Source organism: Amblyomma mixtum, chromosome 3 (genome assembly GCF_055824585.1).
Source record: "Amblyomma mixtum isolate Tamu chromosome 3, ASM5582458v1, whole genome shotgun sequence".
Taxonomy (NCBI): Eukaryota; Metazoa; Arthropoda; class Arachnida; order Ixodida; family Ixodidae; genus Amblyomma; species Amblyomma mixtum.
The window spans coordinates 243,714,229-243,739,260 of NC_143014.1; the positions used below are offsets into that span (position 1 = coordinate 243,714,229).

Sequence of the window (25,032 nt, forward strand, 5' to 3'; positions counted from 1 at the left end):
GCACACACACGCACATACATACACGCACGCACACACACACGTACACACACGCACGAACACAAACACACATACACTCACGCACGCGCACACACACGCACACACGCGCGCACACACACATACACGCACACACAACACACGCACGCGCACACGCATGCACACACACGCACACACACACGCACGCAAACACACACGCACGCACACACACACACATACACGCACCCACGCACACACGCACGCACGCACCCACGCACGCACACACATTAAAACACGCACACACACACCCGCGCCCACACAAACATACACGCACGCACAGACACACGCATGCGCACACACACAACCACACACGCGGACACACATGAGCGCGCATACACATACGTGCACGCACGCACACACACGCCCACACACACGCACGCGCACGCACGCACACACACACACGCGCGCGCGCATAAACATACACGCACGCGCACACGCACGCGCACACGCACGCACACAAACACGCACGTACGCACACACACACAAACACACACACGCACACGCACGCACACACACATGCATGCACACACATACACGCGCACACACACGCACAAACACGCACGCACACACATACACGCACGCGCGCGCACACTTCCACATGCGCACACGCACGCACACACGCATGCACACACACACGCACACACACGCACATACATACACGCACGCACACACACACGTGCGCACACACATACAGGCACGCACGCACACACGCGCTCGCGCACGCACGCACATTCACTCACGCACGCACACACACCACGCACACCCACACACGCATGCACACACACGCGCACGCACAAATATACACGCACGCACACACGCACGTGCACAAACACGCACGCGCACGCACGCACGCACACACGCGAGCGCGCCCGCATACTCACAAACACACACGCACGCACGCACACACGTACACACACATGCACACACACGCACACACGCGCGCATACACACACATTTAATAAATCTTTTCTTCCAACTGCAATAGAAAATTGGAACCTGCTACCTGACTACATTGTTAACGAGCGCGACGCTACTAAATTTCGACAGGCATTAATTAATCACTGTACTGAATAAAAGATACTTCTCAAACTTCACCCAGTTACACTTATTCTTTTTCTTGTTATTGTCGTTGTTGTTACCGCCTAATTCAGCCTTGCGCCCTTCATTATTGACCAACGTTGTATTGTGATGTATCGTTTTTCATTTTATTGTATTGCATTATGTTTTCTTGTATTAACGTATTATTCTCAGTTGCATTTGCTTTGTCCCGCCCTTATGTAATGCCTCAACAGAGGCCTTTAAGGGTAAAATAAATGATAAATGATGATGATGACAAAAACACACACATTCACGCACACACGCGCGCGCACGCACACACATACATACACACAACACACACGCGCGCGCATGCACGCACAATGCAGGCACACACACACACACGTGCGCGCGCACGCACACACATACACGCACGCACACGCATGCACACGCACGCGCGCACGCACATACATTCACACACACACGCACGCACGCACATACACACACGCACGCGCGACCGCGCATACATTCACACACACGCGCGCGCACACACCCGCACACACACACGCAAGCACACACACACACGTAAACACACACACGAGCGCACGCGCACGGACACACATACACGCCTGCATGTACACATACGCGCGCGCACACAAACAACACGCACACGCTCACACGCGCACACAAACGCGCACACACGCGCGCGGACACACACGCATGCACACAGACACACGCACGCACACACGCACGCACGCGCACACATACACGCACGTACGCACGCACACACGCACACGCATGCACACGCACGCACACGCATGCACGCACACACATTCGCACACACACACATACACGCACACACGCACACACACGCACGCACGCGTACACACATACACGCATGCGCGTACACACATACACGCATGCGCGTACACACACACACGCACGCACGCGCACGCACACACACACACACACACGCGCACCACCGGCTTTTTTGTAATGGGGCTAGTAATGCTTTCGCATTTATACGAGGTCTGTTAGAAAAGTATCCGACTTTATTTTTTTTTGCGAACACCTGATGAATATGAAACAAGCGCGCTGGCATCAGCAGACCTTGAACCTTCGTGCGCATGCGCGAATTTTTTCCCGCCTGCCAATAGCGTCAGTCGCTGCGACGAAGCTTTTGAGTGAGGCAGTGCGCAAGGCTCTCGTCGGTTTTTTATTGCAAGGAAAATGGCGGAGCGACTGGAGCAGCGCTACGGCATCAAATTTTGCCAGAAACTGGGCGACGGCCAAGTGGAAACCATTCGGAACATTCAGACTGCTTTCCGTGACGATGCTATGAGTAGCACACAGATCAAGCAGTGGTACAATTGGTTTAAAGACGACCGCACATTGGTGGAGAGCGAGCCATGCTCCGGGCGGCTATCAACATGCCGAAATCACCTGGTCATGGCCTAAGTGAACGCTGTGGCGATGTGGGACCGTCATGTAACTATCCGAGAAATTGCGAAAGAGGTGAACATCAGCAATTTTTCTGCACATTTTATTATCACCGAAGATTTGGCCATTGAGAGAGTTGCGGCGAAATTCGTGCCGAAGCTGCTCACGGTGGAGCAAAAGCAGCTTCGTGTTGAAGTCTCACAGGACATGCTGGATTCCAAAAACAGTGCCCCCGGCTTCATCGACACCATAATCATTGGTGAAGAGTCTTGGTTGTACGGGTACGACCCGGATACCGAATCCCAGTCGTCACAGTGGAAGCATTCAACGTCACCAAGGCCAAAGAAGGCCCGCCAAGTGCGCAGCAATGTCAAAGTGCTGCTGACTGCTTTCTTTGACTCCCTCTGTGTGGCACACCACGAGTACGCACCCCACAGGATCAAACAATGACCAAAGAGTACTACAGGGACGTCCTCCGTCACCTACGTGGTGTTGTGCGGCGCAAGAGACGGGAGTTGAGGTCAAGAAGAAATTGGCGGAACCATCACGACAATGCTCCTGCACATTCCTCGCACTTGACGCAGACTTTCTGGCGACAAACCTGACTCCTGCAGTTCAACAGACTCCTTACTCTCCTGATATGGCCCCTGCGACTTCTGGCTGTTTCCAAAAATCAAGAGGCCATTAAAAGGAGCGCGATTTCAGACAAGAGAGGGCATTATGGCTGCAACGACAACTGAGCTAAACTCCATTCCGAAAAGGGCCTTTTCGGAATACTTCCAACAATGGCAGCACCGCTGGGAGAAGTATGTTGAGTCCCAAGGAGACTACTTTGAAGGTGATTAGGTTTCTAACGCTCCAGTTATGCCAGTTTTTTTTTTCTTCGGCCAAAGGTCGGATACTTTTCTAACAGACCTCGTATTAGTAGAACCTCCAGAGACTGCTGAAATGCGGCAAGTATAATTGTAAATATTCTGCCATTATACTTCGCAAGGAACGTGTACATAAGTTTTTGGGGGACAGCTCTACTTTACACCTTGAAGCACCGTCTTTGTCAAAAGTAACCAGGCTGCATGGTTTGCTTCTAGCTTCTGTAGTGGAGCCCTTGTGGCTTTCCTAAAAATCAAGAGGTGTTGGAAGGTAAGAAGACCCTCAGTACTTCCCTCTAACGACCATTTAAGATTCAGGGAAGCTGTAAGGGCTCCACTACACAAGCTAGAAGCAAACCATGCAGCCTGGTTACTTTTGACAAAGACGGTACATCTCTTGAACTCTTTGTTGCTGTATTTGTGTAATTGGCACAGCGTGAAAGTCAGTGTGTTAATATGTATTGTTTTTCGCTGCTTAGGAGGGAGGAGGTGTTACGATAGTGATCATGGCGGGAGCAGCAGCGGTAGCAGTAGCAGCAGCAATAATTAGCAGTAATTATAGTTTTGTGGAGTAGAGGCACCTAGGGCCATAACGCACCAAAACAAGGTAGTGAGAGAATAACAAGGTTAAAACAACCAGAAATGTGCATGGTTGGCAGAAAATGTCAGTACAAGATCTGTAGCAGAAGCAACTATTAAAGGTTTCTGAAAAGAGGTGTCTGAGGTTCTCTGCAAAATGGTTTCATTAAGTAGAGTGCAGGCCGCCATGCGTCCGTGCCGCGTACGGGGCCTCAAAAGCTAGCGAGTAATTTACAATAGATTTTTTTTTTAATTCCCGCTTTCGCACCTCACTGCGACCAGCGGTGCCGGGCCTTCACGCGAAATCTGGCACACGACGTCATGCCGTGCAAGTGACGTCAGCAGCGGAGGGCGATCATTGGTTCACCGAGCCAACTATTTCAGACGTCACGCAGCTACCACGGCCACGGCCGCTCGTGGTGTGTCAGGGAACTCCCCCTCCCCCCTTCCTCCTTGGGGGAATTCTTGTGCGCATCGGGAGCAGGCGGAGGCGTTGAGTGTGAATGGGGGGGGGGGGGGGGGCGGAGTAGAGCGACATTTCAGCGTGGAAAAAGTAACGAGAGGAGAAAGGCGTGAAGACGCGGAAATTCAAATTATAATTCAGCTTCCGAAAAACGCATTCATTTTGTTTTTTTCTGGAGGATTACCGCAAGTTTATTGACAGTTCCTTTCAGCGCCCCTTTAAAGCTAGTCACCAATCACAGTCCCCATTCAAATTAAGTTAGCGCGTGCTGAACTTCTGCGAGTGCCAAGTACTTTGTTAGAAGTTCTTGTAAACGTTTTTAAGACATTTATCGTCACCTTTATGTTCATAACTTTAAATATATGTCAAGCAAAGCAGAGCAGCCGCCTTTTCAGTGTCTAATCTCATACATACAGCAAAATGAAGAGAAAAAAATTTGCTAAGGTTTGGCTTTGGTTAAACCTAGTAGGTCGCGTAAGCATCCATAGCGTTCCATTCGGGATCCTCACCAGTTGTAGACGATTCGGTTTCGATAGAGGCGCGGTGCGGCCGTCTAGCAGCGTCTTGAGCGCGCCGCTTAGCAAGGTGCTGTTCGCGTTCTTCATCTGTCTCCGAAGCCCGTTGTCGTTTCCTGGCTTCGTCAAGCCGACGTAGCCTCCCTTTTTGTTTATCAGGCGGCGTAACGACGGAGCCGGCAAGCGAGCGAACGCGTTTTACATCCCTCCCCGTTCTCCAGCCTCCTCTCCACACTCCGCAGCTGGCGAGAGCGCGGCGAGGGCAGCGCCTCCACTCGGCAGCGGCGCGGCTACAGCTGTAGTGCGCCGCGCCTTGCGCCGCCCTTCAAGTTCAAACGTGCCTCGCGGCCGCCCCGACGCTAAGGGCTGAAACCTGTCGTAATATTGCTTACGCAATAAAAATAAAGCCATTTCAAAAGTCACCACCAGCAATGTTAAGCCTCTGCAGAACAAAGGTCTCCTGTAAAGACTTTCGATTAACCATATTGTTCGGAAACTGCGGCCACACTATTCCTCATCCTAATCTCAAGTTTCCTGATCCAATCCCTTCGATGCGCAATCCCTAGCTATGTTTCCCTGCTCTTGGAATCACCACTCTTACCCTATAGCAGACCGGCGAATACGTCTTCTCGGCATTACATGTCCAGCCCCACCCATTTACTGCACTAAATTTAAAATAGGTTATCCTCACATAAAGCTTTCTCACTAATCCACATTGCTCTCTATCTGTACCATAAAGTTTGCTAACCATTTTGCTTTTCATACTTCGTGCGCTGTCCAAGATCTGATTTCAGTCCTTTCGTTAGCTTCCAAATTCTGACACCATAGGCGAGTATAGGCAGGATAAAGCTGCCGCATGCTGTTCTTCTGAGGGATATCGATAGGCTGACACTCATTACCTGGGAGTTCCTATAACATATACACTTAAAACCTTTCTTATTCTCCTGACAATTTGTTTTTCGTGGTACGCATCGGCGGCCACTGCTTCGCATAGATGGATGTGCTCCCTCCCTGCTGTCAGTGCCTCGAAATGTATCGTAAACTGTTGTGCCCTTCCCAATCTGCTGAAAATTAGCCCAATTTCCCCCATAGTAATTTTTGATCTTATCACCTCCACCTCAGAATTGGTCGTGCTCAATAAACCATAATACTGAAGAGTCACCCCAACTTCTTGCCAAACACAGCACTCATTGCCTATCGCAGTGGATAGATTGATGTTTCCAGAGTAGCCTTCCTATTACTTCTCATCTGCTACCAGCAATCAGCAGTCATTCGTTATTTTCTTGTGTAGTTCGTAACTATCACAGGCAACTAAGTATACGAACGTATCCATGTCACATGGTGCGCAAGAGTAGCAGTGCGGAAGAGTAGCAACACAGCACGAGGCGGCATTCTACGCGCACCACATCTGACGAGACAGTAACGCTTCCTCAGAAGTGTCGAATTGCTTCGTCGGCAAGCAATACTGCCTAGACACCGCGGGCGCATATGGCAGCGCGAAGCGCATTGGCAATGAGAGTCGCTTGAGCTTGCCTTCAGCCCTAGGGGCCGGACGCATTCCGGTCAGAGGACCGCGCAGGAGCAGCAGCAGCAGCGCAGTGGAGACCACCTCTCGAATCTCTGGGGCCAAAGAGTCATCAATCTCTGACTGGACCGACGGGCGAAGCAAGCGCCCGGCAATCAGCAAACGGCGACGCAACCAATGCGCCGGCTGCGCTCGATCTGAATTATTTATGCGGCCGGAGCCTCCACTGGAGGGCTTCGTCTCGCGCATCTCTCCATTAGGAGGAACCAGTGACGGGACCAGATCGGGCCGCTCAGTTGCAGAGAGGCTGGAATTCTGCAACCCGACACAGATTGGATCATGTGGACGGAGAAGAGAAGAAAGCCACGAACAGAAATTGAAAATTGCCACGTGGTAAGGTATTATTCGCACGTATCAATAAAAAGGTAGGTGCGACTGGTCTCTTTCATCGTGTGTTTTCAGAAACGTGGTGTGAGTATCGATGCCCTGCTCTGAAAGCGAATAAGATTTTTTTTTTCTCTATAGCTGATCTGCCAAACATTCGAGAGGATAGGTTAAGAATGCTTTCAACTGGCCCGCCTAGTTTGCGTGAAGATATTCAGCAAAGCGGAAAGTTGGGCAAGTTGGATAACGTTCATGATGTAAAAAATAGCGCACAGGGAACACACGGGACGGAAAGTAAACGACGCAGACAAGCGCTAACTCGCAACTGAGGTTTATTGCTGACGCGCGCAATATAAGGTAGTCACTTTAAAAACATAAAACAAAAACAACCACAAACAGTCCCTCCTGGAAAGACCAAGTCAGAGGAAAAAATTGAAATTGAAGCATCAGGCGCCACTCATCGCTGTGGAAGATCAGTTAAAAAAACCGTTATCAAAAAAAGGAATTCAATGCAACGCTGAGCAGCGTTGCATTGAATTCCTTTTTTTGATAACGGTTTTTTTAACTGATCTTCCACAGCGATGAGTGGCGCCTGATGCTTCAATTTCAATTTTTTCCTCTGACTTGGTCTTTCCAGGAGGGACTGTTTGTGGTTGTTTTTGTTTTATGTTTTTAAAGTGACTACCTTATATTGCGCGCGTCAGCAATAAACCTCAGTTGCGAGTTAGCGCTTGTCTGCGTCGTTTACTTTCCGTCCCGTGTGTTCCCTGTGCGCTATTTTTTTACATCATGCGTGAAGACGTTGAGAGTCATGACCCGATAAAACCAAAACCATTGAGCGCTTGAAATGTGCGTGCACTTCACTTTCGTACGTACTCGTGTCAGTAATAAACATCTAAGGATGGAAAAGTTTTGATATCTAGAGCTAGACCTTCATTCAATCTGAGGACAAAATGCTCCCATGAATAGGATTCCCGCAACTCGTCATGACAGGATATTACGCTACATGATTGAGGGGCGCAGACCTGAATTACGTACGTAACTGTGGAGGAAATTCATCAGGTAATGTAAGAAAGCTTGCGGATGCGTTTGGCATTGAAGACAGTCATACTAAAACTTGACAAAAAGTCTGGTAGTATTCAAAGGTTCTATCGGCACTCAGTGAATATACGGCGTCCTGTTTCATTTTACCGCTTTATACGAGTCATTATGAAATGCTAATCTAATCCATAACAGCGGCATATGTTTTTTACCCGTGCGACAACTAACACATTACGTGCAAGACCACTGCGCTTGGCGGTGCTGCAAGCGAGAGATGAGCTGGAGGGTACGACTAGTATTTTTTTCTCACTCCAGCAGCAGGTGGGAAAAAGCGATTACGCTGTCTTGTGCCTTTGCCGTATTTAAACAATGGTGTACCAAGAACCCAAAACGTCTAATACAAAAAATGATAAATCAAGCTGGAAGGAGAAATATTCCGTTTTGAAAGCTTGACATAAGTATAGAGATCGACGACTAAACTATAAAGAAAAAGACCATTTTGCAAATAGGGCGCGAAAACTAATTACACACTTCGTTATCGCCGGTGGTTTTCAAATACGGGCAAAAGAAGAAACCAATTAAAGTTGAGAAAGTGTTGTTCAAAAAAAAGAAACCACAGTAATGGGCTCGAAGGTGCTCGCTTTTATTAAGTCCCCACTGACACGAAAGAAACTGCAGGTCGAGAGAATATTATATCAGCTCCTGGTTCTCGAGAAGAAGAATATAAGGCAGGCTACCTGGGGACCATAGCCTCCCCGCCTGATAGTGCCAATAAAAAGCTAGTTATTCATGAGCTTTCGGCTCAAAACACTCGTTGTAATTAAGTCACAGACGGAGCCCACGTCGTATTCGAATGCAGTTATCTTTCGCGGCGTTTACGAGTTCCGAAGAACTTGCACCTTGGCGCTCCCGATATGAAACTAAATTAAAGCGGAGCCTTTCTATGAATACTTAATTCGGAACCATTCCCTTTCTTTGTACGCATTTTTTTTTTAATAATTTGGCCTGGTGTCTCCATAAACTTGTGCGTAATTTGCCCGTGCTCGTGCTGGCACACATACAAATGCGATTTGCAGAACCATGTGGTCGTCCCCACTTCGCGTAGGAAGCGACGCCGCGTTACACACGACGATCGGTGCGCTATTCCTTTGTCGTCTAACAGCATTACTAAAAGGCCGAAATGTCACGGCTGCTCTTTAAATCTTTGTTTGCAGCAAAGTATTAAGGAGATGACAAACACAGGCAACCTGCACACCTGGCATTTCAAAAGGGAGTTAAATATGCATGTAATCCTTATTTACTTTAGTTAGTTAGTTAAATAGCCAGTCAGTTAGTTTGTTAAATAGCCACTCAGTCAGTCAGTCAGTTAGTTAAATAGCCACTCAGTCAGTCAGTCAGTCAGTCAGTCAGTCAGTCAGTCAGTTAGTTAGTTAGTTAGTTAGTTAGTTAGTTAGTTAGTTAGTTAGTTAGTTAGTTAGTTAGTTAGTTAGTTAGTTAGTTAGTTAGTTAGTTAGTTAGTTAGTTAGTTAGTTAGTTAGTTAGTTAGTTAGTTAGTTAGTTAGTTAGTTAGTTAGTTAGTTAGTTAGTTAGTTAGTTAGTTAGTTAGTTAGTTAGTTAGTTAGTTAGTTAGTTAAAAGATGTGTATCACAAATGTCACCAGGAGGCTGGGCAGGATAAAACCGAGATGTGCAAGCTCCTGGGCTCTTGAGTTTAAGATGAGATCGTACAGCCACAACAGGATCTGGCGCGCTGCTGCGAACCTCATCTTCACCCCAATACAGGGACACCACAAGAGGCGGTCTTTTCTCACCCCCCCCCCCCCCCCCATCCTTTCAATATCGCCATAATGACGCTATCAGAGCAACTGAACAAAACACCTGGTATGCATCACGCTGTGAACGTGGATGACATCACTTTGTGGGTAACAACAGGCTCCGGAGAGATGCGAGATGGTCTACAGCAAGCGACCGAGGTAGTACGGAGATACACATATGCAAGGGACTTCCGGTGCACCGTAGAAAAAACAGAATTAATAATACTCAAATGCAAATCACGAGGCAAACTCCCAGAACCCCCTCTCATTCGGCTCACGTTAGAGGACGACGAGTCCCAAGTACCTCACATACGAACATTAGGCCTGCGTATCTAACAAGAGGCAGGCTATGCAAGAGCCGTACAAAGACTCAGTAACCCAGTCGAGCAGATTCTGCGTACGGTCAGTCGCGTCACGACACGGTACCATGTCATGAAGTAGGAGGATACCATCCGCTTAGTTCAAGCCCTGGTAATCAGTGAGTCCGTCGACTGTGCACCATACCTCCTGCTGAAAGCCATAAAGTATATAAAGTCGAAGTACTGCTGCGCAAAGCATATAAACGAGCTAGAGCTAGACCTACCATCGCACACGGTGACGCGCAGACTGAAAGCACTCACGGACAACACGGCCCGAGAGCACGCTGAAGTCCACCTTACCAGCCAGCTTAACCGGGTAACGCAAAGCACCACAGGAAGGCATGTTATCCATAAACAGGGCTAGCCATAAGTTTTTTGCGCAACAAGACTACACATCTACAAGAGGACAGTACGAGCGCGCTCACAGTATTGCGCTCGTACGGTTGTCTTGTCTATGTGTTGTCTTTTTGCGCAAGAAACTTATCGCGAATGAATAATCTGACCAACAAGCCCGACAACAACTCTTGCTAAAGGGCTATGCAGAACGCAACGGGGAACATTGAAACAGCCGCAATAGGGTCTGACCTCAGGACAAGAATCTTGGGAATGAGAAACACTTGAGCTTGCTTTCAGCCCCAGGGGCCCGATCCCACGAAACATGCACGCCGAGTACTATGCAGAGAGAAGGCGCGCAATAGTGAAATTCCTTCAGGTAAAATAGGGAACCTCACGAACGTGAAATATACAGACGCGTCGCAGTGTGCCTCCCGACCTGCTATGGTCGCCTGTGTCGTGGACCCCACCATGCAGATTGCCTCAGCAGCCACCATACGATCCTCTAAAACCGCAGAAGCAGATGAGACGGCCATCACTCTCGCAATGGCCTCCAGCTGCGCGGAAGACAAAATCCCCGTGCTCTCAGACACCCAATCGGCATGTCGAAATTACGCAAGTGGCCGCATATCAGTAAGTGCGCACTGCATCTTAACAACGTGAAAACGCCGACTCCCTGAACCGGTACCTATCTGGACACCATGTCACGAGACTCTCAGCGGTCAACACCGCATCTCGAGGTACTACTAACGGGGGCCCGACAGAAGACTCGGCGGCCTCGGAGCTGGTTCCACGACAGCACAGTGACATACTTACCTACTACAAGCTATAGCGGCGGATCCCCACTACACCAGAAGCTGACGCGGGAAGAAGCCGTAACTTGGAGGCACCCACAGACTAAGACATACCCACACATCAGCCTCTTACACCCACACCGTAAAACAGCGCGCTTACACGGGACGAAGAAAGAAGACACGCACACACACAGCGTGTAAGCGCGCTGTTTTACGGTGTGATCATGTACCAACTGGCCCGGCAACTATCCTTAATGCTCTTACACCCATACACTTCACAACACAGTCATACACATGCCCCCTATACAAGGAGCACCCCCCATTGTATCGCCCAACATGAGCTTGCTAAAGCATGCAGACCACCCTGAAAATCCCATAGCCACAACATAATCAGTGGGAGGCCGTGCTGTCCAGCTGAAGCCTAGAGGACCAAAGACAGCTAGTTCAACGGGCGCAGCAAACAGCTAACACCGTATAGAGCCCTAGACTAAGTGCCCCTTTCAGTTCAGGGGGCGCGAAGCTCTTTACTGAACAAAGTTTACCACCGCCACCACTACCGGGCTTCGAGAGGGAGATGCGCTTTCGCGCGTTAAGTGTGCGTGAGAGTTCAACCAAGCTTGCTAATGTTGGGCTTTTCTTTGGGCTTTACAGCGCCGTGCAACCGTTCAAAACTGTCGTCGTTTTTTTGTCTTTCCACGTGTCACCCTTCAGGTTATCAATAATCACCAGATTTTATATACAAAAAACAAAAGAGAAAAGATCGCTCGACCACCTCAGATTGTGACGCTGCAACGAATTCTTTGCGTAATATTACTTCGAATGCGCGTCATTTCCCCCTGTTGTGGCAGTGCCAAGATTGGTTCCTGTTGCTTCAGCTGTTTTGTTTAGCAGTGCTGCAGCTTACCCCATCTTATCCTCTTTAACAGTCACAGAGAATATAAATGCATCGCTTTCGAGTTCCTATAATTTTATATGCGATTGCCGTTTTCACTGTCCGCCACCTCGGCCTCGTAAGCTTCCCCTTGTAAACGGAACGGGTTAATTATCAACTTGAGAAAAACACCTGAGATCAGCGATGAAACCACTGCGAATAAAAAGAGAGGGGCGTAAAGTTAGTGGGCGTAAAAAAAAAATGTCAGAAGTAAGCGGAATCGACTCTCTCGAAAGTAGAATTTCCTAGCGAGGAACATCTCGGAGGAAAACGTCTATTGTTTAGAAAGTCAACTCCGCTGCCCCGCTCCTTCCCTGGGTTCGAGGTGAATGTGCGGAGGAGCCAAAAGAAACGGCGACAAAGAATTCCGAGCGATGACTTCTATTATCAAGACAACTACGACGCATACGTTATCTGTGCGTCTGTATAAGAATGTATGTGTCGCTATGTCCTCTCGCCAGCAGCGCAATTCACCAGGGACCAAAGAAAACAAGCATTGTAGACGACATAGCGGCAGGGATATCGAGCTCGACGGGAGTATGCAAGACTATAGTCAGGAATGCCGAGTGCCAAGAACAATGAGCAGCACCTGAAAAAGAATTCATATAGGTAAGATGAAATGCAGGCCAAAAACATACGTGTCCAACTTGGGGCTGAAATTGTAGACAGTTTACTATGTGCGGAAAGCACGAACAGAGGAGTGAGAGTACTTCACAAGCCACAGCGGCAAACTAATTTTACTGATCCGAAGCTGCAACAACGTCACAAGAAGCTCAGAGCGCATTCACTGAAATATTTTCTTTCTTCTTTCTCGTTTTATGCTTAACTACACCGAGACATTGCATAAACTCATGTTTTTGCTAAGATACCGCATCTCTCTATTCTCGAGGGCCTCAAATTGCGCGCTCACGCACCTGTCTCCTGTGTTTCAATGAATAAACCTTCCTGTTTTCTCCTCTCGACCTGGCTGCTGAGCTGCCTGAGCGCCCGAGTGCTGGCAGGAAATGGGTTGCAAGCGCACCTACGGTAACAGTCAACAAGAAGGCCAGCTTCCATTAGTGCCGTGACTGCAGTCCAGTGCTCACGCAATCAATCCTTGAAACACCGGTCTGTTTGGCCAATGCCGCACTTATCGGAACGCAATATAAATAAATAAAACACCGCGACCTCCAAATCAACAAACCTTGTGATATGCTACTTCCCATAGGCACTTTTTTTTTCTTTGCGGCAGCGACCGTGCAGCACATCTTCAAAAGATTTCTTTGTGCATTTAGATTAGAACACGAATGCTGCACTTTGCCACCACTTTAAAGCAATGGGGCACGTCGTCAAGTCCTAGCTGGAAGTGTGAACCCAAGTGGGTTTTCTGTTGAGCTTCGACCAGGCATTTACGGCAACTTTGCAGCTCCAGATCCCTGCAGGGTGAGTAGACCTTTCGTCACCACCCATGCGTAACTCTGCAGCTTCAGCGGCACCGTAAGTATTCCATTACATCACTCAACTGCGAACCATGTGGGGGACAATTTTAATAATGACTAAATATATGGCACTGACAACTGTTGCGCTGGGGCCCTTCGCTACTGCCGCCTGCTCCTGTCTTGCGCCCACGCCTAACTCTTTAACGCGAATGTCTTCGCTGCGGGGCTCCAGCGAAAATTTATGCCATGTAAGTGCGTCACGAAAATATTGCACCCTACAGTAGAGCCTCTGCCTGACTTGGCATGCAGCCGGAATCACAACGTCGCGACTGCGAGGACAGCGTTCTTCATTTAAATGGTCAAAGAGGCTGTACAGGGCCGGTTGAAAAGTGTGAAGAACATCCCGGTCGGTTGTATTACACGAGAAAGAAAACTGCGGCAACGGCCATCATGCGACAAACATCTTTGAAGGAGCGCACACAGTCATTAAAGCCCCCTTTCAGTTCCGCATCTGCAGGTGCTAGAATTGACCCTACGAGCGAGGTACACCTGTTTGTATGAGCAAGAAACCTGGTGAATAAGCCACTCAACAGTGTGAGTTGAACCACTCGAACCGTGGCGTTGTACATGATACTGCGGCATTGTGCATGATACAAGCTGTGCAGGAATGGTGCACGTACAGACTACAGCAAGTTTAGACTCGCATGTGGAACAAGCGTTGAGGAGAGTGGGTTTCACAAATAAGCTTTTGTAACACTGGCAGAGAAAGATGAAAGGGTTATAAGCAGGACAATAATAAAGAAATGGCGACAACCCGGCAGTAGTGTAGTGCTGTAAATCCAGAAATTGTCCCATAGGTCGAAAAAATTCACAGGAAAACGCGAGGTAAATGCCGTATTCTCAACTCTAGGAAGCTCAAAGCCCTCTGCAGTAGAGTCACTTCGGTGGAGGAGGAAACTTTGGAAGTCCGCGCGCTTTTTGAGGTAAAACGCGCAAACAAATCTGCCCGTGCCAAGTAGGCATTGTCTCGAAGTACCGTTCACTTACACATTAGACAAACGGCTATATGTGGCAAAATGTGGATTCATGAACAATATTTGTTCCAAAAAGGCAAAGAATATGAAAGTAAACTTTGCTATGGCGACTTAGCGTTAATCGCACCTACGTGTTGGTGCAACAAAACATTATTCAGGGCCGTAATCACCGAGGCATGCGGAGGGAGTGCCGGCTTGTGCGTGAGCGTCCTGTCAATCGCCCTCTCTGAAAAGTAAGGCATTGTTTTAGACAGCTCTGTGAGTTTGGTGATTCGTGACTTTAGACCTGTTCGGCAAGAAAATGAGTGAGCGAAAAATGAAAAATAAAAATCCAGGTGAACCAAACAGGAAACCATTCATATATTGTTGAGTCCCGAACATCAAGCGATTTGTCTAAACGGGTGTCAGCCCGATGTGTCATTGTTTCAGTTTTTCCATTCTTTTTCTCAATGCTTATGTCAAGCTTACAGCAAAATATATTGATGGTTGAGGGTTAAACCAGCCGTTAGAAGCATTTTTTTTTTTTACTGGAACACGCTCCTAACTTGAGTTTTTTTCGTGCCGCTTCTGTCACAGCCGAGATGAGTTGCCTTTAGTTCTTGCTCATTGCGCAATTACAGTGTCACTGTGTAACGAAAGGAAAGTCGTTGGGTAGTGGCATTGTCTTCCACGATGAAAAGCCGTTTCCGGTGATTCAAACTAATGGTAATACAAAATACCAAGGAAATACATGTAAAGCGATCAAAACAATGTTTAGGGCGCCCCGATAATGGTGCCGCCGTCCAGCCTGGTGGCAGCCTTTGACCGGTTTCGCTCCGCCGTCTATCCGCCAGGGTGGCAGTCTAGGTCACTGCAGCACACAGGTATCCTGCTTCAGCAAAAAAAGAACAAATATAGAAATGGCTTTCAACAGGTGCAGCACCGGTTGAGAATTTCCCAAGATGGAACCTTGAGTGCAAAAAAGCGATTAGTTTTTGTTTGCTCAGAGAACAAAACTAAATTCACAGCGGCTTCAGAATAACCTAACGTACTCATTAGGGCTTTAGCGCCCCATGGAACGCGTTTGTGAAGCAAGCCGGTAATCTCGGATCTGACATAAGTGCTGTTTTCGGTTGGTAGGTTACGAAAGGTGAAAGTCCCCTCTGCTGTTCTTCGTTAGTTAGCTCGACTTTTCAGCTGCAAAACAAAATTTTGGTTACGGCAAAAGATGACAACACTAGAAAGCGTCAACGCCAAAACTAAAGCGATACAATTTGCAAACTTTCATAATTTCCCTTCCTAATGGCATCTTGCAAATGCCAAAAAAATTAGGGGCGATCAGTTTGATTAATGTGAAAGAAATGTGATAGTATTTTATATTTTACTTGCCAATCTATTGCAAATTTGATTATAATCCAGTTATGATTATATTTCTATTCTCACTCTGTTTTCATTCCATTTCTAATCGTAATGACTGCTTTTATTCATTTTTGCTGAGTGATTCTTACACCGGCGTCTTCCTCCCCTTCCCTACAAGTGGAGAGTCGGATTTCCCTCCCTCCGCTGCCACCTACCAACCGTGGCAGGAGGCGGGGGGGGGGGAGAGGGAAATTCCCCTAAACACCACCTGCCATTATTGGCAGGAGGAGGCTTGACACGGACGCTGATGTAGGACAATTTTCGCCTTCATGGCAACCCTAAGGCTATTGCATTAAAACTTCCACCACCCCGAGCGGGATTTGAACCAACGCCGGTCATTCCCCGACGCCTCAGACTATATAGGCTACGGTTGCCGCAGTGCCTCATGCTCAGTGTTACAATTGCTAGAGAGAGAGAGAGAGAAAGAAAACGTTTAATGCACTAAATGGTTGGATGGGCCCTCATTCCAGGAGCCCATTGGCTTTTGCCGCCGCTCTGGCCCGGTTCACCAGCGCAAGCTGGTCTTCCGAATTCAGTCAGCTGGGCAGCGCCGCCTCACAGTCCTCAGTTGTTGGGTTATTGATTCTTTTTATAGCTGGGTTTTCCTGGCACGCCCACGCCATATTAAGCCACTACACCGCAGAAGGCACAATGCGGATAGTACGAATTTGGAAACATATAGCTGAATTTGACAGGATTTATATAAGTATTAGATTCCAATTCCCTTAAAATTACCCCTTACTCCCTGTTTAGATTTTTGTGCGGTTCGGCGTATACTTTTGTCGTTAATCTCAAATGTCGGAGTAAATCCCTACAGCTTAATAGCGGTTCAGAATAATTATGTTCCTGTGAATGTTGAGGAACTAGGGGTAATAGCGTGCGGGCAGCGGCGTGAGCGCCTTCATTAATTGCTAGATACAGCAGTTAGTACGGAATTGTCGTCCTCATCTTTCATCCGTTAGTTTTGCGCTTCTAAATGCTCGGCGGCTGGAGTGTTTCAGCTGCAGGAGTACAGTAATGCCGGAAGAGTAAAGAGAGAGAGAGATGCTTGCCTATTTCTCCGAAGGAAGCTTTACGCGGCCTCACAAGAAGATGAGGAGGCGACCGAACGCGTCGCTAAGGCCAAAGAGAAGCGAGTGACTGCTACCGCTATGCCGCGTCAAGCAGAGAAAGTAGCAGGGAACGCTGAGCGCGCTGTGCGAATCAGCTGATCAGGACAGCACGTAAAGCAGCAAAAACAGCGAGGCAAGACGAGCGCGTTTTTCAGCTGAGTAAGATTCGGGGTATCGCGGCGGCTCCTCAAGCCGTGAAAACAGCCATCTCTCAAATGTGCGCTCAGTTTCAGAACACGCAACGGCCGTGAGGAAAGCGGCTACTAAGATTTTCATTATAAAACTGGAATCTGCACAAAATCATGCAGCATGTTTTGTTTTAAAGTCGTACGATACCCCATATCGGTGTCAGCGCGTTAAAAAAACAGCTAGACTGAGATCCCCCTCCGTCTTCATCGCACTTTCTTCAGGATAATGCTTTTAAACCATATACTAGATAAACAAACTAGCGTTTACTATTACTTCTACCTTCCACATGCATTTCCCGAGGAAGAGACCAGAGCCATAAAATACGAGAAATTTTGCTGCCGAACACATGTCCAACATTTTCGGACAAAAATTTTGATTATCTGAAGTATTAAGACACTGTTATGGAAATTTTGAAGGTAATGGTCCACTCTTCCGATGCGTAGCAAAATATTTCCTTTAAATTTTTTACCTCGCTCGCATCGAGCAGTTACGACTGCCGTAGAAAAACAATGGGGAACGTTTTTGACGATAGCAAAAACGTTAATAGCAAAAAAATGCTAGCCTGCGGAGGGGAGATCTGCAGATATATTGATTGTTATAGTAAATTCTTACACTATATGGAAAAAAAATCGTTCTATAAACTCTTTCCAGTCGACAAATGTCTTTGCCCAGAATTTTGGGGTATGAGTCTGTATTTAAGTCATCTTTTTTTCCCACGCACAATAAATTAATGGAACAGCATACAGCTTTCCGAACGCTCATGAAACGCACTTACGAGCACTGCATGAATTACAGTTTGACCAGGTTCCATGAGCGTTATCTTTTCTTAATTTATTTATTTTTATGCGTTATTGCAAACAGATTTTTACCTGTGAGCAGTTAACATTGCATACGTTTAAATTTTAGTAGAATAGATACTTGGCCGTGTTGGTGCCTTTCAGAACATGAAAAACGTAGTGCTATACGACACCAGAAACGCACACTGCGAAGTCGGTTCTTGAGAAAACAGGACGAATTTCATTAGGATTTAGAAACTGGGTGACGAGAATAAGCCCGCTTAACGACAGTGCCTCAAAAAACGGTACAGGTGGTCAGCCTAAACAAGCGGTAACAAAATTGTAACGAGCCCATATCTCTGAAAGAGATATGGGCCCTGAAAGAGATCTTGGCATGTCGGGGTTGCGTTTATGCAGAAGCGTCATACTTCAACGGTTCCCTGAACTTGAGCTTGCTCTTAGCTTACAAGCAGCAGTACGGCTGCTAGCATTTTCTGACACCTCGACACGATTTCTTAATCACCAGTACCATTATGATATCCCTGTTCGCTTCACTGCGCTCCACACACAATCAATTCCCTTTATAAGTTGCATTTCCACATCAACGTTTCATGCTATGGTGTCTTATGGACGGGTAAAATGAACGATATACAGCAAACACGGTGTAAGGTAAGGAGGAGGAGGTAAACTTTATAAAAGAGGAGGTTTTAGGCGCGGATTGGGGTGATGTTCCCCTCCCCGCAGTAGACTCCTCTTCAAGGCCGGATGCCAGGCGGCCGAACGACGACCTCTTCGGCCCGCTCCGTGACACGGTGTAAGAATACGACAGCAGCACATTGTGAATGTTCGCGCCAATTTTCTTGACGCGGCGGATTTCGCAGCATGCGCAGCGCCACCAAGCGAAGTACACAAAAAACGCCGCGACCTCATTCCTCGCTCGGCTGAGAGATGGCTCCCACGGCGGATCAGCGATCTGCACGCTTTCCCGCGAGCGCGTGCCTGCGAGCCAGCAGTGGAAGCTATTTAGCAGGCAGGGATAGGGAAATGAGCAGCTCGTTACGACCGAAATAAGAAGAAAGCCAACAGCCGCTGAAACGTGGCACTTGCGGCATTTCAGGACGCTTCTATGTCCGCCGTTATGGTCAAGTATCGCGCTAGGTGAACTCTCTCAAGGTTCGGTTACATGCAAATGCATACCCTCGAGAGTAGAATATTAGATTGCTGCCATCGTAGTTCAGTTGACAGAGGCATCGCGTGCGACATGCGGAGGTCGTGGGTTCGGATCCCACCAGCGCGAGTGTTCTTTCTTTTATTTTATATTAATTAGCTTTCAGGTAATCTCGCGACCGATTTCCGATTGACCTCAACACCACAAATAAAAAATACAGATTCCCCTATGCTTTCCTATGTTTCAGTGACTATTGGCCTTATTCACAACTGCGGAAGGCCTCATTAGTCATGATTACACCAGAGCTGCGCAGTCGTGACTTCAAAAACAATTTTTTCCTTGACCCGCCGCGTGAGCAAGCAACTGGTTTTGTCGCACGGGTTCAGTTATTCAGACTTACATTAAATGCTGTCACAAGGGTCAAAATTGATACAACCACATGATGCGTTTTGTGGGCTCAAGTTATGAGGCTGCCCACTACCCAGTGGCAGTGCCAGTGCTACCTTTTGTGCCAGTGGGATTTCAACAAGAGCCATGATGCTGCAGGTAATATGACCACAAGTGTTCACAGACGTTGGAAAGCTTCGAATTAGGTCGTATTCAAAATACGCGCTGCCATTTTCTGAGAGAAATGGCGTATTACCGTAAATTGGAACGATAAAAGGTACCTGCTATACGGCGTCAGAGAGCTATTGAAGCACTTTTCTGAGCGGATTCCTGTGCTGCTTTCGATCCCCGTCATCATTCGCGACCTCTGGTGTGGCAGGATTGGTTTTGTTAAGTAAACTCAGAAGAAATGGTACGATTGGCCGGCTTCCATACACAAGAATAGAAGGGGACATTGGAGTGCGTATCTAATAGAAAGCAAATAGAAAAAAGGCAGCTCACTGGCGCTTTCTCCTCCGCAAGTGCAGCCGCGTTCAATACGACCTGCAGTGCGCCTGAGGAAACCACATATATTAACTTTACGCTTTATAGCAATTGAATATGCCGTAGTACACATTGCAGAACATGTTGGAACTTTGTAGGAAACCTTACTCCTTCGACTGCAAACTAATTTCATAGCCCCTCAGTCCCACTGGGTTCACATTCAGTGAAAGGAGGTGCCAAAAAATCTTGTTTCTTACGGGCGATAATCAGCACTACATAGTGCATGCGCTTGGCCCGAACAAGCAACGGAAGCTTACAGTTTTCCAGCAAAACCAAAGTGCACCAAACGACTCCTTGTGATTCGATGGAGACATTCTTTGCAGTTTTAACAGCAATGAGTGTGCCGTGGCGATAACGTGGACAGAAGCCTTTATTCACATCTGCATTTGTTTGTATTCAATAAATGTGAAGTACTCCATCGTAGTATTCAAATCACGCTCTTTCTTTATTTGTGTCGCTCATAATGGTGCATTGCTCCCCAAGGGAAAATCTTCAACCAGCATTGGATGATATCAACTGGTTCCAGCTGGAATCAACTGGCTCTAGTTGAAAACAGGCTGCAAAGTAAGTGGTCCCCGTTAGAAGCCAAGTTGGAGCCAACTGGTCCCAGTTTGGTACCAACTCAGAAGCAACGGGTTCCCGTTGGGAGCAGTATAGAAGGACTGGAAAGCAGGTGGTCCCACTTGGGGGCCATCTGGAAAGCAGGTGGTTTAAAACTGGCTAAATTGGGAAGAAAGAGTCGTCACTTCGCCGCAGGTAGTCCCAAGTGAGAACCAATTGTGAGGTTTTCCAACTATAGGCAAGTTGAGAAGCAAAGGATTGCTGCAGGATCTATATGATTTTTCCTAGCAGTTAAAAAATTGCCTGCAAGCTTGAGTTATCTTCACCAGACTACCATTATACCGAATTATTCATGCATACATATGCTGCGTTCAAACCTGGTACCTGTATAAATGCAGCTTTCTTTGTAAAAATGAGGTTATAGTAAACGAGAAGCGTACCATTAGGTAAATGAAAATGAAGCTGTCTTATCGGCAGACGTCTGAGCCACTGTGTACGCTGCAAAAAAGAAAAAGTTTAACATGAAACGGTCGCACGATAGACTCAGCGCATTACTAGCCACAGTACCGCATTTGCCGCAGTTAGAACGCTTGTCGCCCTCAGAACGCCGCCAGCCAATAATCGCGTCATAAGCATGAATTAGGCAACGCGCCTCCCTTAGCAGGAGAACGTTGACTGACCGGGCTAACTGCATACGCCGCTGCACCGTAAACCATTCTGAAGAAGGGCAGGTGGATTACGAAGGAAGAATGGTGCTAAAAGTCCTTCGTTACGTGCAAGGTTGGCTTCAGCTAGCTGTAGATGGCTTAACGTACAGTTTAGTGAATTAATAGCAATGAAGAAAAACAGCTCTCTGCGAGGAAGAATTGTTTACGGTGCAGCGGCGTATGCAGTCAACCCCGTCAGTCAGCCTTGAAGTTAACCGCGTATTTTATCAAATCGTAGCGCAAGTGACGCGCGCAGAGCCAGCCTATTCGGGCCTAACAGAATCAGAATCAGTTTATTATAATGGATCACGAAATGTACACACGCATTTAATAAATATAAGAGGAGGTCCCACAGCAAAACGGTAAAGCTGGGTCAACTGCTCGCGATGTTTACCGGTCATTCAAAGCACGTTAACAAGGCAGCAAGCATCTTGGTTGAAACTGCTAGTGCATATCAAACAGTGCTGAATAGCAACGTGATTTAGTACCATCAGGCCGAATTTTCAACAACGCTGATCAATGACCTGCCACGCTGTATTAGTGAAGAAAGTTACAGAGTGCACGTACTTTAGACAACAATTCACGGGACAACGATGATGGTTCTCTCCCGAACAAGCGAATAGCACTTCCGATGAATGTGTGCTAGCCTCGCATGCAAAACGGGGAAGCACGCGGCAGTGGGTCCAGGAACTGTCCGCGTCCGCCAACGTAAGCGTCCGCATTCCTCGCTGCGCAGCCTCGAATCGCCCGCTTGGTCGTCACGTCTCCCCAAGTGAGCTGTTCTGTTTTGCAAATGGAAACTCCGCCTCGGAACCCATTAAAAGAAATTGGACAAACAGCGCAACGAGTGCGGGGCGGCCATTGGAGACGGAGCCCATACGGTTCCGCTCTTTTCGGGCTGCTGTGCTTTGGCCCGGCCAAAGCGAACGCTTTCCCTCCCCGCTGCAGGCGACGGGTCAAGCCGAAGGAAAGCGCAACCTTCACGCCTTTGTGGACACGCTAAACTCCAGGAAAACTGGAGTGTTATTAGCCAGCCGGCGGACATGGCTGTTTCTTTTTTTTTCCCCGCGGAATGTTTGAAATCGTAACACGAATGACCCCGTTGTGTGAGCACACGACGGTCTCACGACACGTGGCCCCGCCCAGAAACCCCCGGGGTGTATAAAAGCACAACTCGTGCATGGTACGCCCTGTGTCCACTCATTTGGTTACAGTCTTTCGGTTCCTGGGAACACAACAGCTGGAAAAATGAAGCCCACGGTAAGATTCGCCATCTGGCCATAGTCGCATCCCTTTGGACATAGTTACAATGGACAAACAATGTCGCCTTGTGGGGTCGATTTCTGCAGTCGAACGTGTCAACAAGAGCCGTTTCAAGCTGTTTTTACAAAGAACTTTGTAAAGAAGAGGTGCGACGCAACAATTCCACAAGGTCTTCTTGCGACACGCCTTGATGAATGACGTTATGAGCGAATTTATATCTGATCGGTGGAATCACAAACTGAAGTTCAAGAAGCAGAAAAGGATACTTGAGTCGCCTTTTCTGCTCCCTCTACTTCGTCAGTCTTCTGTGCGGTTTCAGCTAGTTTCAGTTATTACGTTGCAATCGCCCTAGAGCCAGCAAGTCCTGGAGCACGCCGCCATTGGTAATTCTAGAGCATTAGCCAAGCTTCCGATTGGCTTGCAGGTGAGTGACGACCTGCGGTTGAGTGACGCCAAAAGCCCGATCCATTCAGAGTGAGGAACAACAATAGCGTCGGTAGCTGTAGTTATTACTACATGTGTTTGATGCAAGAGCTGAAAACAAAGGTATTCTATTCCATGATCAAGAAAACTGGGCGACTTTCACCCATTGGTGTTGCTTTCCGTGCATGTGCGCATGTGATTTGCCCCTTAAATTGATTTCCCCCTTATATGTGCCTCCATTGCGTAAATGTAACGAATATTCTAGGGTCTCCTCTTTAAGCCATTGATTACGCCTGCTCATATGTCGTGATTTATTCGCCTCCCCCCCCCCCCCCTCCATATCTTCGTACACAGCAGAATAAGCAAACGCTTAAGGCTCGAAGCAATGAGCGCATGTTAAACAAGATTTTCCTGTTCACAGTAAATATCGTGTGCAGTTATATAAATCCAGAGCCCTCAACCACGTGCCCACGCAATCGAATATTGATGGTTGGTTTATAGGGGTTTATAGGCAAACCATTTTATATTGGTTTATAAGGAAAAGTGACTCAGGCTATGAGGGACGCGGTAGTGAAGGGCTACGGAAATTTCGACCGCCTGGGGTTCTTTAACGTGCACTGACATCGCACGGCACACGGGCCTCTAGAATTTCACCTCCATCAAAATTCGATCGCCGTGGCCGGGATCGAACCCGCGTGTTTCGGGTCAGCAGCCGAGCGCCACTACCACTGAGCCACGGCGGCGGCTCAATCGAAGATTGTGTCATGGAAGAGACAATATAGGTCGAGCAGTTACGCGTTACTTCCGTAGCGCACCAAGAATAGCCAAACAGCAGAGGCACCCAGATAGCCATCTTCAAGCCTGCTATAAAGAAGCCCATCCAGAGCGTCCACCGGTGCCGCGGCGCTCTCACGGTACTGCTTACTGTCACGGTCCGTTGCCCAAATCTCGGCGCCGAGAAACTTTCTTCCGCCTCTTGCATAGCAGCGGGCACGCCGCGCACAGCATTAGGCCTCAGTGTTGGGAACGTAAGACTCTGACGTAATCTGAACGGAAATTTGGGTCGACAGAAAGGGTGTGGCTAATAATTCTAAATTTCGGCATTTGAGATATAAAGTGCTACTTTCGCTGCATGTCCTAATCACAGCGAACATTCGTAGCCTCCGCGCCCACACAGCGTCTAGATTCTTCCGCCAGCGTACTCGTTGGTCATTTACACAAGAACACGTACGGGCAACGAAATGTAGCACACTATTCTCTGCATTTATTTTCTTATCTATGCCGCAGCCTTCACCTCATACTTGTGCATTTTATGCTAGTCGACAACTACAACAGATGTCTCCTGATGCCTCTGCTTTTGCGTCCGCAGCTTGTCATCGTGTTCTTCGCTCTGCTGGCCACGGCCATGGCCGGGCTCTACGGTGGATTCGGCGGCATCGGATATGGCGGATATGGAGGATACGGTGGATACGGTGGATACGGTGGATACGGTGGCTACGGAGGCTATGGAGGATATGGATTCCGCGGCTTCCCGGTCGGCCGAGTGTTCGCCTACGGCTCTAGCATTAAGCACGGCTTCGGCGGATACGGGCTCGGCCTGGGCTACGGTGGATACGGTGGATACGGCTACGGAGGATACGGCCACGGATTTTACGGATAAGATCTGGACTATTCCGATAGGGTTGTAGGTCGAAGCTTCGACCAGCAATGTCTTTAGGGCATCTTGGAATGACTGCCGCGGATCAAAGAAATCGGCACACCTCCGTCCCCCTGAACCCCTTGTACAATAAACCATGCCTCAGCAACCACTGGCGTTTTGAAGTGATTAGGCACAGGTTCTTTTGCTCCACAGGTATCAAGACGAATAACAGAGCGAAGTGCAGAGCTTTCACTGGTATGGAGAGATTCAAAAAGGCGTTTACTGCACCACACCGCCTGA

The 25,032-nt window shown here is 48.0% G+C and overlaps 1 protein-coding gene across 1 annotated transcript; it reads left to right on the forward strand.

Moving 5' to 3' along the window:
* The first annotated feature begins 15,335 nt into the window (after window positions 1-15,335).
* On the forward strand, window positions 15,336-24,753 carry LOC149354202 (uncharacterized). Its single transcript, XM_089575945.1, has 2 exons — window positions 15,336-15,429; window positions 24,413-24,753. Exons 1-2 carry the CDS (start codon window positions 15,336-15,338, stop codon window positions 24,751-24,753), a joined length of 435 nt encoding a protein of 144 aa, XP_089432071.1.
* The last annotated feature ends 279 nt before the right edge of the window (window positions 24,754-25,032 follow it).